The 18,267-nt window shown below is 39.6% G+C and overlaps 1 protein-coding gene across 3 annotated transcripts in view; it reads left to right on the top strand.

Annotated features, from left to right (window-relative positions):
• The window catches only part of trim44 (tripartite motif containing 44), a 56,414-nt gene that overhangs the window by 14,792 nt on the left and 23,355 nt on the right, over positions 1–18,267 (top strand). For 2 of the 3 annotated variants that reach the window (XM_086163097.1, XM_086163098.1), the window contains exons 4-5: positions 6,662–6,952; positions 11,719–11,741. In XM_086163097.1, the coding sequence (XP_086019223.1) occupies positions 6,662–6,952; positions 11,719–11,741 (314 nt within the window). The remainder of the gene's footprint in view (positions 1–6,661; positions 6,953–11,718; positions 11,742–18,267) is intronic. The other variant, XM_086163099.1, reaches the window with a different exon arrangement.

The following is an 18,267-nucleotide window of genomic DNA, read 5'->3' as shown; positions in this document are numbered from 1 at the left end:
ACCTACTGATTTTGACTTGCCTTCACTAACCCTTTAAAAGAAGCTACTTGTCCCTTTCAAACCCAAATGTCACACACTGCTCTGCCTTTACTGCTGCACCAAAAATCGGCACACAGGAGGATTGCTGGATGCCTACAGAGATGTGAAATGACATAATGAAGAAGGTTAATCTGACTTGGTTATGAGGGCTACCATGTTTATTGGCAGCCTGCACCCCAGCCAAGTTCATGTCTATTATCACGCTGAAATATCAATGCTGCCCCAAAGACTTCCTGGACATGAAGTCATCTGCTGTTCCTCCACAAAGGTGCAGCACATTCGGCAAGATCCACTTATCTCCTCAGTCACAGGGCACTATATTAGAGACTATTATGTGGATTTGTCTGTGTCCTCTCTCCACTCTCAAATGTCAGTGTTTTTTATTATGCATGACAGGTTAGCTTCAGTGTGAGTAGTTGCATCTGTGTATGTGCGTGTTTGAGAGAGAGGAGGGGAAAGGAAGATAGTGAAGTAGATAGGAGAAGGGTTCTGTGCCATTGTCTGTTATTGCCGTCCTGAAGGACTTAACAGAGGGACACGATTATGGGGACTTGGCAAAAAAAAACTTTAACCATTATCTGGTGTTTCCTTATTAAGCTATCTTAATTATGTGCATAGGTATTGGGAGTCCTCCTCTCAAAGTGTATACTTCTATTCTCCACAGGGGATTTGAATGTAATGGAGACACTGTAAGTGATCTGCATGCATATAAATGTGGACCAGGGGGCATAGCATAACATGAGAGGCCTGCATGGCTGTCTATCATTCAATAAGTCAGCTAGTGTTACCCTTCATTGAAGACCTGGAAAAATTACAAGTGCGCATGTGCGCGTGCGTGCATTGGCTACATCCATTTTCTCTGCCTCATAAAATCTACAAGAGCAGCAGACACATTAAAGCTGTCTTAGGGAGCCAAGGCTGAGGAACAGACGGGACAGGCATGAAAAGACTTGGCTGCTGTTGTTGGGTTTATTTATCCTGCTTTTTCTTGTCCTTTTCTACCTCATCCTTTCTTTCCTTCTCCCCTATCCTCATCTTTTTTCTTTCTACCCCCTTCTCCCATAGCTGTTTAAGTCTGTCACTGCCTCTGTCTCTGCTCGCAGCATTTTAATTGAATTACTCGGTATCATTCCCCAGAAAGTTGCTTGGCTGACATTTCTTTGCTCAGAACCAATAAAAAAGGTGTTGAATATTGAAACTCAGCTAGTGACAAACCAAAGTACTTCTGTCTTGTTTTCCCCTTCCCTCTCTCAACTTCTTGTACATCCCAGCCTCATATCAATATATGAGTTTTGAAGTGCTTGCTGTGTGTGTGTGTGTGTGTGTGTGTGTGTGTGTGTGTGTGTGTGTCTGTGTCTGTGTCTGTGTCTGTGTTAAAGGCTAACTTGGAGAATTTAATTTCAGGAAGGGATAAAAGAGTGCATGACAGAGTACTGTTTATTTGAACCAGGGCTACTATCACTGTGGGCAAGGACGGTTCAAATCCATTTTCTCCTAATGTTCTATTAATGCTTTGTAGGCCTTGGAAAAAAGGCGTCACACTAAACAGACTTCCTGTGAAGTCACAGCTAAGGCTCAGCTTGGTGTGTTGTAAGAACGTCGCAGAAACTTAACCCTTTAAATTCAAGCATGACCAAAATTCCCTAAAAGAAGTATCTTTTCCTTTCTTTTTCTCTCCATTCGACCATTTGTATCTGGAGTAGTCAGTGCTTTATCAAAGCTCTTCTCACTTGTAAGCAAATATTTATACACAAACCATTTCTGCATTTTCTAAACCATTAAACCGAAAAAGCCTTTACATATAACATGACATATTCTCAAGCAAAGTCTTAGTGTTGTGTTGGACACAAAGGGGCGTGGTTTATATATATGTACAAATATACATATAGCCCGGAACAATAGCTAGGAACTGTTTTGCTTTTTTAGATATGCCATATCTTAAGTGTGAGAGATGTGATGATCCAAAATCTTAACTAATAAGATACTAATCACTTTGTGAGAGCTCAGGCCTTTGTAGCTCTGATTTAGACATTATCTTGCTGTATTGCAAACAATTATAGTTTGTAAAATTCAAAAATTTTATGCTATTATGAGATATCATTTCATGTCTTTTGATACATGTTAACCACATGTTTCCACATGTAACCACATGTAACACTGTATCCAGTGTTGAATTTGTTCTAGTTGTCTGTTATATTGTGAATGTTTTGAAGGATAGTAATTAGAAATACTAATTCAGTCGTAACCTACTCACCCCTGTGTAAAGCAGAGAAGTTCAGCCAAGGTCTCTGCTTTCTCTCAACACAACCGGAGTTGTAGAGGACCTTCCCCCCAAACAGCTAAAGTTAATGATGCCCAATAATAAACAGATAAATAATTTAAAATTAAATTAAAAAAAAAAAACCTACAAACTTCATGGTCAGGACTCTCAGCTGTTAGGCACATATTTAGTATGTTTGCCACTTTTTCACATTTGCAGCTCACAGTTCACCTCAGCTATTTGGGTTTTTCTTTAAGACTCTAGTTGTACTCTCTGGACTAAATTTTTTTAACCCTGGCTTCTCTCAGCTTCAGGCTGAGTAAGTAAGACTGATGTGTAGTTTGTGGCTGAACTATTCTTTTCAGCAAACCACAGCTTTTCTAGCTTTGTGCTCCTAAAGAAACATTTTCAATCATAAGTAGATTTTTCCCCTTGAGGTTTTAACTTTCAAAAAAAAAAAAAATTCTCCGTATGGACAGGAATAATAACGGTAGGTCTGTCTATTTTAGTTTTTCATTCGTATTGCATTACCATCTCATCTGAATATTTCATTCTGGAGTATCAGCTATACACATTTTAGAAACAGGACTTTGAGAGATTCAGACTCTCTAATTCTTCGCTCCCATCTCCGTCCTCACCTCAACTCTGACCTTCTAAACAGTCTCCTGGGGCCATCTTTCGTTGCCTCAGCTTGCGGCAATGCGAATTAGCTTTAGCAAGGGTGAATGCGTCTTCCTTGCCAGCAGGACAAACTCCCAGCGAATCTCACACCCACACGCACGCACGCACGCACACACACAGACACACACACAGACACAAACACATACACACACACAAAGAGCAGTGATATTGGATCAGGGCTCCCATCTGCCACTGAGGCCGAGGGGACTTGATGACAGGGCGGGGAGATGTATGGAGGTTCTGCAGAATGGTGGAGGTGGTGAAAGAATGGTTCAGACTGATGAGTGTTAAAAGACCAGGGCCGATTAGTTTTGTGTTACAATGCTCTCGGCCCCCATTCATGTTGCGTCTTTGCTCTCGGTTGGAGATTCTTCAGGATTTATGTTAGCTGCTTTCCTGGCTTTCTATTCACAGAAACCATGGGTGGTGGGGCTTTTGAATAAGTGATTACAGAGCAGTTGTAAGCACCTGGGACACATGCTATAGGTTATTTATAGATATATACATTATCGCTGTGTACGAAAGAAAGAGTGAGGAGAGGATGAGCAAATACAGAATTTGAATAATAAATACAATTAGAAACACTTACAAAACCAAGGCAGTCTATCACACATAAACTGCCTATGTAAAGGTGAAAACTGTGCACACGCTTTGAATTTGTAAGTATAATTAAAAGTATTTTTGTGAGTGACACATTTAATATGGTAAACTGATTTATATTCATAGACTGTAGTAGATCCGGTCTAACTTTACAACATACCAAGTAAAATAATTGCTTAGCAGATGTCAAAGTTTTGAGAATTGAATATTTGCCAGGATTACTTACATTTGAGGGAAAGCTTGACCAGAATTTGAATTAATTTATATTCAGTGGACATCAAAGGCATCAAAACACTTTTCAGCATTAGATTCTGCTCCCATCACGAAGTGAAGCCTTGTCACCTTTTAATGTATTCGTGTTTAAAATGATGAGTCTTCTGGACAATCTAACAGGCATATATTATCATGCAGTCTGTTGTGTATATACTTGAAGGCTGCATTTCTCTAAAAACAAAAATGGGTTCCATAAACAGTAAATTCCATAATCAGTATTCCAGAAAAGGAGGTCCACTGCAGAGGGCATCAGCTGTTACTCATTTATCAGATATCTATTCAGGCCAAAGATTTAGACATTCAAAAATTTGGAGAATTACTCAGCTTTCTAATTAATTTCAAGTAAATCCCTTTGCCTGATTCCAAGTGAATGATCTGCGTGCTTCTCTCACACAGAGAAAGTAAATCACAACTGTTACTACTTTTGCTGGGTTTAGTGAGCAATTTAGACAATTTGATTGCTTGCGCAGACATTGCAGATGCACAGTATAACTTTGGACCCTGAACGGCCACAGCTCTTCCAATCTCAGTAAAGACTGATGACTCTTTGTTCACTGAAGGGATGGGGCACATAAAATAGATGGAGGAGGAAGAAGGAAGAAGTTTTGCTAAGGAGGGGAGACACGCAGTGGCTGATAGGCATAGCCTGAACAAATAACATTGTCTGGGGCAGAAATCATGACCAGGGATTTGATGGTATTTTTACCTTTTGACAGAAGGTCCGTCTTTGACGCATCTTTTTTTAGGGGGGGCATCTGTTTATTGAGGGATTTAACATAACGAGCCATAGCTTAAGAGACCCTCATTGGGAAAACCGAGAAATGTATTAAAAGGTATTTTACTGAACAGTTCAGTTGACTTGAAAGCCAAACAGATGGCTTGCTGTGGTGGAAGGAGCCTCTAAGGTCTCAGTCTACAGATGGGATGCATGGAGTTTTCCTCCAGGATATCTGCTTCATGCTATCAATTAGCCAATGCATGATGAAAATGACCGAGCCCATTTTTCACAAAGGGTTAAACAGACATCTCTATCCAGCCTTTTTTCCCCGGTATACATGGTGTAATATATTTCTCTTGCTTTGATTGTTGCTGACTTTTTTTTCTTACTGAAAATGTATTAATTCCATACAGTCTTAGGAGCATATCCTTATCATGTATCATATTATGTGAATTTTGTAAAAACACAACCCCATAGAGGGCTTTTTATTTCACTTTCACATTTCACATAATGGAAAAATGAAGTTTTGCTTGTCTGTACCGTCCCTTGGTTGACTTTCTCGTAATAATGGTTTATCTTTAATTTTAAAGTGAGTGCCTCAAAGTAATGAATGGAAAAGACATTCTGGCAAAACATCAGTATTTATTTTCAAGAATAATACAAACAAACTATCAATCAAACAAATAGATAATCACAAATGGATTGGCTCATACAAGCATTAACAGCTCAGCAAATCACATCATACACACTGAGTCACGCAGAGGCAAGGCAGCCCCACAAACCCAGATGTGTGAGATAGTCACAGAGCCTGATCAACTCAAAGATTTGTAAATGCAAAAAATCTGATTAAGAGTATCAATCATGAAAACACTAGCCACCTCAACATGTTGCAAATTAGCAGTATCAGAGAAGATTTACAAATCTTAAATTTCAGTTGGCAACCCAGTTGTTCTTTTTCTTATCGGTGCTATTTCAAATATTTGATTATAGCCATTCAATTTATCGTTGTGTTGGACCTATTTTCTGTTGGCATTCTCCAGCCTATTCTGACATTTTCATCTGGACCTTCTTTGTGGCTTACAGAAAATGTAACCTATTGCATGAAATAGCATTTGCTAATGCTGCCAAATAATCAATAGTAGTTGGAAAGGACAAAAATAGAGATGGAGAAGGTTGATTTGCTGTGGTGACCTGGAGGGAATAGTCGAAAGGAGTAGAAGAAGTTGGAAAGGACAACACTTATAAGTCCCCTAAGCTGCACTCCCCATGTAGCTTTCCTTGGCCGCGTACTACATTCTAAAGGTACGACATACACATAATCACAGTTAGTTGGGTTTGTATTTTCATGATGAATATTTCAGGCAATTATACATTGACCTTTGGAAAGATCCCACATTTAGTGAAATTAAATTTGTCCATCCTAATAAGTGTACTTCATGTCTTTGTGATTGAAGAGTCATCCTGGATTTAGAACAAGGCAGAACAAGGACATCACTGTAAAACCAAATGCAACACAATCATTTATCCTTTTAACAGTGTGGGTGGCTTTGTGATTAATTTGCTCTGTTGCTTTATCTCGTCGAGTAACACACTGTTTGTGTGTTACCCTCTTTAATGCCTTTTTATTGTAATGTGTAGTTTTTATGCAGCACTCATGATGACATTCTCCCATGAGAGGCAATTATAATAACCTTAAACTCCACATCGTCTTATGGTCTTGTATTTGTGACTTTTTTCAAACCAGATGCTATATATCCCTTTTTCAGAGGATTATTTTGCTTTAAGCTGTTAAAACCTTCCAATGCTTAAAAGGAATTCCTTTAGCTTGTGTTTCTAGATATTTTGCTCAGATTTTTTCCTGTATTTTTTATGACCTAATTTTTACTTATTTGGTCTTGGGTTCGAAGTATCTCTGTTACTTTTGTTCAATTAATTTCAGTGTTTCATACTAACCATGAACTTGCCAATTGTTAATTCATAATAAAAGCCTTGGATTTCTTTCATTGGTAAAGCTGTCAGATGTCTCCCACTGAAATCTTCCCATTTCTCTTTCCCTCCTCCCATCTTCCTTCCCAATCTACGCACCTTAGATGTCCTCAGATGAATTAGAGAAGTATGTGAACAGCCAGTTCAATGAGCTTCGTGAATTGGTGCGGCTGGAGGAGAGGAGGACTCTTCACCTTGTTGACCTCAAGGCAGCATTCCTGACAGGATCGGCAGCTGAGAAAATTGCAGAGATCACTCTGGAAACGGAACGCCTGCAGGAAGAGATGGACAACATTACACACCAGCTTTCCCTGCTGGAACGGGTTGAAGAAATCAGCCCTGCGCTTGCAGCCGAGGCCCTTTCAGCATGCCCAGGACCCGTCCACAGAAGACTGGTGAGAACTGTTCTTCCCCTTTATCATGCACCCTTCTTATCCCTCTTTAATTGCTTATACAAGCGCAGGACAGAGAACTATAGTTTTTAGGTCCTGTACATTTTTGGTCATCTAAATGTGATGTCATAGTCTACCATATACAATGGATTTTATGGATTCACTTAATTGTGTTTTTATAATCAAGTTGTTATACCAGTTAATAGGCTGGTCATTACTCAAACTTTCAAGCTTGAAAGCACCTTCTCTTTTTTAACTGCTTTGGCATCTTGTACAAAGCATGCAGTTTGTGAGGCCGCCAAATACCTTTTTGATTGAACATGTATGATGCATAACATGCATGATCACTTTTGTCCATTCGCACACTTGCCCAAACAACAAGTCTAGGACAGTGCATTATTATGTTTGCGGCTCTTTTGTTTTTTATCCGTTTTTGTAGAGGATTAGTCAAAGAAATGAACTGTGCAAAAATGTTTTCCCTCTTGCCGTTTATTTCCTCACATTAAATTTCTCTTTTTTTTCGGCAAAGCTCTGCACTAATGACAGTTTCACATCACAAGGGGCAGCTCATTACCTAGTTCCTCATCTTTCTATTTGGTCACAATTCCCTTCTTATAAGTGTGACAGATTAGTTAGCAGTTTACAATCGGTGCTCATGCACAATCGCGCCCAGGACTGTGATACTTGTATGAGCCGCTCACATCACTTCAGGTTTAGCAACGCTTCAGTCTCCCTCTCGTCGCCCATTTAAAAATTGAAGAGGAAGCTTTTACTGTTTATAGGCCCCAAATTAAAACATCCCACTAGTGCACTTGTCACTTGCAATGCTGTCGTCACCACAGTCGGGCTAAGAATTTTGAGTGTTGCCTGGTGATGCTCTGCTGGCCAAGGTAGCTGTAGTGCCTCTAGTGTCTGGTGCACTGAATGCTTCTCTAGCTGAGAGTTGAAATTCACGGAGGGCCGTGTTCATTAGAAGCCTAATTGAATGCAGACGGCTGACATGTTTGTTCGCATGTGTTATTCATTTCTGGTGGAAGCAATAAGCAGTGTTATTTAACATATATGATCACACGGGAAAGATATGTGGCCACGTAATGCCGGCTTTAAGCACTCATGAATAAGTCAAAACCTCATTTATGAATTTAAGTTATAAATCAAAATGACTTTGCTTGACACATTCTCATAAGCTACCTATTGTTTAAGTGATTTAAAATGATCAATTTAATAATACGCATTTTGAAATTGACAGAGCTTGTGTGAAATGGCCTGAACATATTTAATTGTGTTCATATACAGTGCATTCAGGCATTTGCCGCCTGAGACTCTGTTGCAACACTGGCTCATTCACACATTCACAATCAAATGCATACTTTGGAAATTTCAGCTTAACTCTCATTAGTATATAAAGTTAACCCTCATTAGTACACAAACCGACCGTATAAGGAAATTACTTTCTTTGCATCTGCTCATCATGAAGCTATTGTTTGAGAGACCAGACTTATTTATCTTAGATTGTCAGTCCCAGTGCAGAGTGCAGTTGCACAGTGATGGAATAATGTTTGGGAAATGAAATCCATAAAAGAAACCATCAAGAGATTTGACAATTAAGGGGGGAAAAATACCACTACTTTGTGTATGGTTAAAGTTACCGGTTTGTTTCAATGAAAATTGATTTTTAAAACTGTTGGTTTTGTCCTTACGAAGCCTACTAGGGAGATACAGTTGTAGCCTTTAGCATTTGTGAATGTAATGCCATTGTTTGTTTGTTTTCTTGAACAAGAAAAACAACACTTTCAAGCATCTTTGTAAACATATCAATTGCACATGCCACAGCCATGAAAAAGCAAACTCATGTAATTGAAAAACACATGAAATATTTCTCACCTCCTTATAATCTGTTCCCCTAACCTCTCCCCAAAGATCATAGCACGTAATTGGGGTGAGTGTTCTCGCTCTCGGCCAGACAAACAAATTACCACCGGTTCTGTTAATAATCTCTTATCTGTCTCGTAATGCAGGGACACTGGCACACATGTAGAGGCAATAAACACACGCGACTACAGTCATGAATCACGAGAAACACCTCCTGAACACCAAACAAACAATTGAAGCCAGAAAAGAAAAAAGGAGACCATATTATTTTGGCGTATTTTGGCATTTAAATTCATATCTATCATTTCCATGTACTTATTAAAAAGTGCTGGGGGGTGTCAGTTTGTATAGCAGTATAGTGTGTTTAATTGACACAGACAATCAGGACTATCAAGGTATTGTAAAAAAAATTATCTCTAAAATAATATCTAAGGTATAAGAATTTGAAAATGTGGTATTAAAAATCACATCCATCCACAATTCCACCTATCTACCCATACATATTAAGAGCTTTATTGTATTCTTCATCCCAACAAACCCCTATTACTAACTAGGAATATACAAACCTCTCCTACAGTATAAGGAGAGACCAGATGCCCTTTCCAGTCTGTGTATACGAAAGGCCATTAAATACACAGCCCACCACCTCCTGAATTATTTCATGCAAATTATATGATGAATACATTCACTACATCATGTAATAGCAATGTGAATTTTATGAGAAAAAGTTCGATTTTTGAATAAAATCCAGACTCTCTAATTTCATGATGCATAGTTACGAGGAGGTTAGCTGTTTGCTCCTTTTTAGTAATGTGCTGCAACAGCAAATTCTCGAAAAGTTGCCATATACATTTTAATTAAGTACAGAGCTTGGTTCAAAGTTAGAAAAAGAACAGACACATGGAGATGGGGGAACAGGAGGTCTGTATTTAATAAAGTTTCATATCACACCATGGTCACAATTGGTTGTTTTTTGAAGTTAATCTTTGTAACTATTCTATTACAGCTGCGGCTGAGCATTATCTATTAAGATGGCAGACAGCAGAGTCAAGGTCGTTTGTATGCATACAGCCTTCGCTCAAGGATAAGCAAATAATAGTACATTGCAGGAGAAGCAAGTATCCTAATGTTTTGGCCCCTTTCATGAACTATTGTCATTAATGTGGCAACTCAGAGAAAACTTTGTGTCAATTTCATTTGTGTATTTCATTTGATTTGCAGCCAGTGATACTGAAAATAACAAGACTGAATTGGATGAAATGAAAACAAACCACACAACTGGGGATCCGACATCATTCCATTTTCATTGTAATATAACACAGTCTGAATACATACTGAAAAATGCAGTGTGCATAACTAAACTAATACTTACTGATCCCTCCAAGAATTACCATAGTATCATTCTGACAGTAGAAATTACATTCTGTGGCACAATTAGATCCTTATGAATGATTATTCTTATAATAGATGATAGCAATGATAATATTGATGATTTCCTCTCCCTGTCCAAAAACATGCCGTAGGTTAATTGGAGACCATAAATCGCCCAGATGTGTGAATGAGAGAATAAATGGTTGTTGCTCCAGCCCCCCCCCCCAAACCCTGAGCGTAGGATAAGTGGTATAGATAATGAGTTGATGAATGTTGATTTTGGTCATCTCTGGAGTTTACATACAGACGTTTCTTTCATGGTGCCAGAAAGAAAGTCATAATTAGAAACACCCCATTATCCACTAAGAATCATTTTGCTGGCTAAATTAACTACTAATTGGTCAGGTAAGCGAGTTTGTGCATTTTGACTTTGTGTGTTATTGTCTTTACAGCATTTCAAGATTGTCTTTTCTGTCAGTTTTTTTTACTCTGATATAATTTGAGTCTAATTAAGGATTTGACAAGGTAAACCAGAAACCTTCTCCCCCCAGCCCCGCATTTCAAATATTTGAAACCGAGAATTTGTCCCGATCTGAAGCTAATTAAATCTAGAGCCAAATCTTATTCAGAGAGGCAGACAGCCAGTCACGGCTCCACAGCCTCCTCTCATCAGCTCTCTTCTCATCTGCAATGCTGCCAAAGAGCAACAGCCTGCAAGAGGCTGTTCGTTACAGTGTCAAAATCCCTTCCTTGGCACGGCCATCTCGGCGCTGGTAGTCAAGGTCCACTGCTACAGCACAATCACTGCTGGGCAGAATATTAAAGACAACAAAAGAGGCCGGCTCTTGCTCGAGGTTCTTTATGAGAATAGAGCAATTAAGATCACGAAACATTGTAACAAGTGGTTTGGGCACTGAAAAATATTCCAGAAAAGCTTTTGAGCTGGGTCAATCATCGATTTCTCTTTGACTTCTTCACACAATTGCAACAGGGGAAGAAGGGAAAATAATCTCCTGTTTCACAAGCATTCTTTTGGTTTTCTTATATCTGTTGCACCTTTGCACCCAGCTAGATACCCACAGACCCAGCAAGACAGTTACATCTTTATTTCAGCTTAATCCAAGGTAAGGGAAAGCCTCCTAATCACGAAGAAGAATAGAACCACTTAAGACTGAAAAAATACACTCCGTTTTCAAGGACGGTTGGCAACAAGCAAAAATTATGTCTCCCATGCTGATGAGTATACTTCTAAAATAATAGTGCTGAGAATAAAGCAAATCTATTTTATATTTCAAACTTTTGACCATCCTATTAATGCTGATAACTATAAAGAACATTACAAATTGACAAAAATTAATTGGTCTGATTTGGAGGCCCACCAGCTGTGCAGCATGGACGTGAATCGTTATGTTGTTTACCTCTAATTTGACACCCACAACTCTTGCAGATATAATTTAAATGCTTTGCTCCTTATAGTGAGAATCAGTTCTAACGATCTCTGTCGCTCTCTCTCTCTTTGTTTCCAGCACAACGTTGAGGCCAGGCCACGGTAAGACTGCCAGCGTGATTCACGTTCACCTTTTTATAGTGCCATACTTAAGCTCAACCTAAGGCTTCAACTGCTCCTTCTGGCAGTAACCAGAAGGAAACGGAGGAGTGTGAGTCTGCTCTCTCCACATCTTCTTCTCCTCACTCTGATTTTTCATATACCTCATTTTCACTCCAGACAAAACCTCACCTATGTGTGTCAGCTCCCCCCCCTCCTCCCAGACTCATCCAGCCACATGCGAGTCACGTTGCTGTTCCAGTGAGGCAATTAGTAGTTCTTATCTATATGCACCCGCTGGAAACAGTAGAAGTGACAATCTGCCTGGTCCAATGACAGCGCGCGGAACAGTTGCTGACAGTGTAGCGTAATGTGTGTGTGTGTGTGTGAGGCCTGTTTGCGTGCACGACCATGCATGTACACACGCATGTAAGTTAAGACTTGCCCCATGATACGCAGTGTTTACATTTCTACTGGTCCAAAACTGAATTTGTGTCTGCAGTCATCAGTAAGCGACAGCCATTTAATTTTCAAGCTACACATACATTATGGGTTGTCTGGGTTTTTTGCAGGAGAAGAAGGGGCAGCATTTTTAGCAGGTATCTCTGTCCATGTCATACAATCTGAAAAGGATAGTCTTCATCCGGGCTAACATGTATTGATCTGTTGACACAAAAATGATGTGGCCTCCTTCAGTCAGAGCGTGAGTGCTCTGAGCACCACCTGCTGTTCCATCGTCCCCCTCCTGGCTGTCTCTCCAGGCTTTCATCTCAATCCCTGCATACACTGTTACACACATACACAACTCCGACATCCTCAGCAAATGTCAGCTCGTCCATGCTCGGAGGAAAGGATCTTTAAATTTCTACACCAAGCAAATACAAAAGTGATCAGCAAAAAGTGCACTTTTGATGAGAATGCTTCCCTTCCCTTTTCTGCTTCTCCAGCAAACAAAAATAAATTACTTTTAATTACACTTTGCTCTTTTTTTATTTTTCATTGCTGCATAAATCAAGCAAAAATCCTCTCTAGTGTGTAATGTGCCTGACTTTTAATAAGCTAATCGTAACCGGAGCTGATGCACCGTGCCAATATGTAATATGTTATTGATTGGTCAGCCAGTGTAATGGCTCCGAAGCTCTGGAGCAGATGGCAGCAAGCTTGGACCAAAACAGTGAGATGAGCTAAAATTTTGCCCTTGGTCAAGGTTAACCTTCACATTTTCATTACTCAGATGCACACACCCTGTGATAATTACTTCCAAAGTTCCACACATTGCCCTAAAAGTCAGTGGGTCAAGACAGCTACATAGCAATTTGGGAAGTAGCCCACTCTGAAAAAGAACGCTTGGATTGAAGGATATTATTTGTGAGGTTTTATGCATGTTTTATTGATAGAAATTGGACTTTTTATAGTCTTGAGGTAGGACAATAAATAAAAGTGAACAGGAGGGATAGAATGGAACTAGCGTGGGGAAAAATGAAAGGGTACAGCAGGATCAAACAAGGAGTGGATGTTTAGGATTATGTGCAATGGGATCCAGACAGCAAATTGATTATAGAGCAGAAACACAAATCCGCTGTCTGAGCTGCATATCGCTGCCATAGACGGAACATCCCCCTCAGGACCACAATCCTGCACCCACACGCATCTTTCCTGTACTTCCTCATCAATACAATCCCCCTGCCTCCTCCCGGAAGCCTCTTAACATAGGTACTTCATGCCAAGATTTCTTCCCCTCTGAATATAAATCTTGCATTGCTCCCTCAGTTCAGCCATCACATTGCTCTGGCTCAACTGAGATGCATTTAAATTTCATTTTATTCCTCTACTTTAATGCCACACCTCCCTTTCAGCCCCTTCTTTCAGTCTCTCGTGTTTCTTTTGTATGACCATAATTAATGGATACTGTAAGCATTTAAATGGAAATGTTTTTTTTAAGGAACACAGTGTGCTTATTAAAATTAGATGTAATGTAGATGTATCTTACGTGTAAGAGTGAATTACCAACTGATTTATTAAGGTATACATCCATCACTGCATGGGAATTAGTTACATTCATAATTGTAGTATGTAAGATATAAATACAATCTGCTGTTGAGTCCTTCTTTTATAACTTAAGCATCATATCATGTCATTATTAATTGAAAGGGATTTTTATTTCATATTGAAGCGTTTATTAAGAGCGGCGTAGAATGGGAGGTAGAGCAATCGTCTTTAGAACTGAACATTCCTGGTTCGATTCCTGGCTTCTCCCAGTGTGCCGAAGTGCTGTTGAGCAAGACACTGAACCCCTAACTCCTCCCCTGGAGCTGATGGATATCAGCCAACTGCTCATGGTTCATCCATGATGGGTTAGATGCAGAGAATAAATTTCGCTGTGAGGGATTAATTAAGTATACCGGTACATTACATTTTTATCATACAAAGTTGCAGCACCTAAATCAAATGATGATCATATCTGCAAAATCTACCTGGTTTGTTTCAATCATATTAATCATGCATTGTGATATATTGATATGTACTGTATTACCAAGAAATGTGGTATACTGCATTACCGAAACCGATCAATGTCAATGTGGCTTATAGAACTGACCTGAAAAGATTTATATATAAAACCACTGCATTTGCATATCTATATACAGATTTATTTTTCACTAGCTCACATAAACTTAGTTTGCTACAACATTTTATGGTATAATATTGCTTGCTTGATCACTACCTGTGCAGCTCTGTGACCTTGTAATAGAATTATGATAGAAACAATTGAAAGAGGATATATTCTTTCTTTCTATATTCATTTCTTCTATAAGTTATACCAATCAATAGTATGGACAATACAATTGTAAGTAAGAGGTCCCTTTGGATCATGGGGAAGCCCACCACATATGTGGAAAGACTCCCATACAGGAGCTGTGAACACTGCCTTTCGAGTTACATTTATTGGATACTGTCATTTTTAAGTTAAGTCGTCTTTTGGAGGCCCGGCACTGTTTTCTTCACCGCCTCCGCTGAGCCCTCCCTTGTGGTTTCATATCCTGTCATTCTGTCCACATAAAGAAGTGCAGATGAAAATGTGATGAGAAGCATCAAAGACGACACTTTTCCTTGAGGGAGAAGCCTGGCGCTTGTTAGTCAGCATTGTTTGGATAGTCTCTCGTTGCACTTACATCACTTTATGGCTTTATTTTCTACTGCGGCTTTTAATGTAAATATCTGAGCAGTTGCAGAATAGCGTCCATGCATCTCTTCCTTTTTGTGTATCCATTAACACACTTATTCATTATACCATTTAAAAAGCCACTTGAGGGATGTAGAGCTCTTCGTGCTTGGCTATTCATAAATCACTTGAAAATTGTTAACAGTGCATGCATTGAATAACATTTACATTTTTTTTTTCTTTGTAAGGGATAAAGTTGTTTATTTTAATTATCAAGCCATTGCAATCCAAGAAAATAAATAGGATACAATTGCCAAGGGACAATAGCCAAGGGCCAAAGGACTGTTAAAATGAACTCAAAACAAATAAGGCAATAATAAATTTAATGGAAATGGAATCCATTCAACAGGGATGGTCTAATCCCGGATTTGGTCAAAACCACTTCACAGTCAACAACAAATATCCTTGTGAGTCAAGCCCAGTTAAAGCTATGGGATGTGAGAGGCCTACCAAGTGAATACTGCAAATCACACAATGTAATCACCTGACATTGTTTCGCCCACGGGTCGCGCCTAGTGCAGCTAATTAGAATTGAAGATCTCCAACTCATCACTCTAGTCTCTAACACCCCACTCCATCTAAGGAGCTCCGTCACCTGCCCCACTCACTCAGTCATATCTTTCCAGCCTCAAACACGCACACACACAGCTGGAAGGCACTTGGACCCTGTCCTTACAATCACTTATCATTTTTCGCATGAAACTTTTCTCCAACAGTAGATCATTAGCATTTGTACACAGTTGCTCTTCACATTATTTAGTACTGCTAAGCTTTTCATTTTAATTCACTAAATATCAAATCTTTGTCATTTATATTTTCTATTTATGATATTTGAAAAGAAATTTTGAATCATGTATAGAATTTGAGCCCTAATGATTGGTCACTAGATTTATTGAAAATAATCTTATCTTCAGGCCCCTTAAAATCTGCTGTGATCAATATTTTATATTAAACAGACTGTTGAACTTGTATATTTATTCCTAGCAGGCACAAAACTGTACACAAACGTTGTATGACTGTTGAATTGGGGTTGAATGTGAGTTTTACAATTGGTATGCCAATGGCATTAAATCATACTCCTCAAGACCGTAACTTTCCATCACATAGATTCAGATCATCCTGGTCAACATCCAAAAGCAGTGTCCTCTGTGCTTCCTTTGTCCTCTTGATCTTCCTTGTTACCAGAGTCATCTTACAAACCACCATCCTATGCTGTCTGGCTACACCCTCAGCTACAACTACTTTGCAGTCACTGATCTCTGTCAGGCTACCTCATCTGTACAAGATGTAGTCTACCTGCGTGCTCCTACCTCCGCTCTTATAAGTTACCCTATGTTCCTGTCTTTTCTGGAAAAAAGTGTTCACTATAGCCATTTCCATCCTTTTTGCAAAGTCTACCACAATCTGACCCTCTGTGTTCCTATCCTGTTAACCAAATCTGCCTAGAACTTCTTCATCACCAACATGCCCATTGAAATCATCACTTCATCTAACTCATTCCAGAACTTCTCTTACTCCTGTCACTCAATCCCACCTGCAGGGCATAGTCGCTAACAACACTGAGCATCGCACCTTCAATTTCCAGTTTCAGACTCGTAAGTCTATCTGGCATTCTTTTCACCTCCAGAACATTCCAAATAACTCCTTCATGATAACTCCTACGACATTTCGCTTCCTGTCAGTACCATGACAACAACTTAAATCCTGCTCCTAAGCTTCTAGCCTTACTACCTTTCCATCTGGTCTCCTGAACACACAATATATCCACCTTCCTTCTCACCATCATGTCGACCAACTGTCTATCTTTTCCTGTCATAGTCTCATTATTCAAAGTCCCTACACTCGCTCCCAGACTCTTGCCTTTCCTCTTCTCTCTCGGCATCCGAACACACCTTACTCCTCTCCTTCTTCAACCCACAGTAGTCCAATTTCCACTGGTACCCTGTAGGTCATCTGTACCACTGGCTGTCCGGTACCACCCGAGCCTCGACCGATCCGGTATGAGATTATTAGGTTTGATTCGCATGTTTGGTATTGGCAAAAGTCTTACACAGGATGCCCTTCCTGATGCAACCATCTGCATTTATCTGGGATTGGGACTGGCTCAGGGAGACACTGGCCGTGCCGCCCTGAAGTAATAACAATAATACTAATTAATTTGGAATTTTCAGTGACAGCTCTCCCATTCCCTCTGTTAGTGAAAGTCTGATGTTTCCTAACTGTTAATCAATACCCTAGTGGTTATTTATTGAAAAGGAAACACCATTTGGATATTTACCCTGTGGGCCTCCAGCTTTATCTTACATTGTCCCCTGATCCTCCACATTAAACATTTATAACATTCCTCATCTTCCCAGTAATACCCTACTGAAATCTAACTATGTAAATGGAGGATTACGGCACCATAATCTCAAAACTGGATATGGGACCCGACACTCAAATTTTCATGTCTCGCAGATTTTCTTCTTACTGTGTCCTGGGGATCTAACAAGTTTTTGCAATTTATTCAGGGGGTAGAGTTGAATTATCTCAAACTCTCCTATACCTGTTTCTTAGTATTTCCCCAAATCCCTGCTTGTAATCTGTCATCATTACATGCTTCCTGACACATTGGGGAAAGGCCTAATCATTGCTGGAAGAAAGAAAAAGGAAAAAAAAAGAAAGAAATCATAGCACTACACTGAGTAAACACTCTTTATGTTGCTTGATATCTGGAGATGTGAACAAGGGAAAAGCATCTGACAGGGTCCCTTGCTCCAAGTCTCTGAAGGCTGTTGCTGGTCCTTCTCTGGGAAAAACAGAAGGTGTGAGGCGTCAGGAGATGAATGTATGGAGGGCAGGGAGGGGGCTGCATTTGCCTCAATTAAATTTATACATTGCTTACTCCTAAAGGAGTCATGTTATTTATGTGAAGGTCTGTGTACTTATTCTTCACTGTGCAAACATATAAAATCTCTTTTGGTAATGTGCTGATTAGACCCAACCCCCCTTATTGGTACAAAAAGCTAGTTTTCATGATGATATTTTCATGTCAAGTTTTGCAAGGTTAGACATATGTGAGTCTGCGGAGAATTCATGTAAATCAGTGTAGTGTCCTGTGCAGTGATCAAAACTCAACGGTGTGTGTGTGTGTGTGTGTGTGTGTGTGTGTGTGTGTGTGTGTGTGTGTGTGTGTGTGTGTGTGTGTGTGTGTGCGTGTGCAACCCTGCCCTCCTATAAATAATTTAAAATGTTTCAGCTGTATGCAGTAGTACGTTGTGTACTCCTACCCTAGAAATGAAATGGGAGATTTAGCATGCACTTTACAAA

This window comes from Fistularia commersonii, chromosome 17 (genome assembly GCF_037954325.1).
Source record: "Fistularia commersonii isolate RoL2024-O1a breed Wild chromosome 17, RoL_Fcom_v1.0, whole genome shotgun sequence".
Classification (NCBI taxonomy): domain Eukaryota; kingdom Metazoa; phylum Chordata; class Actinopteri; order Syngnathiformes; family Fistulariidae; genus Fistularia; species Fistularia commersonii.
The sequence above is the reverse complement of the archived record's forward strand: the minus strand, read 5'-3'. Positions and strand labels throughout refer to the sequence as shown.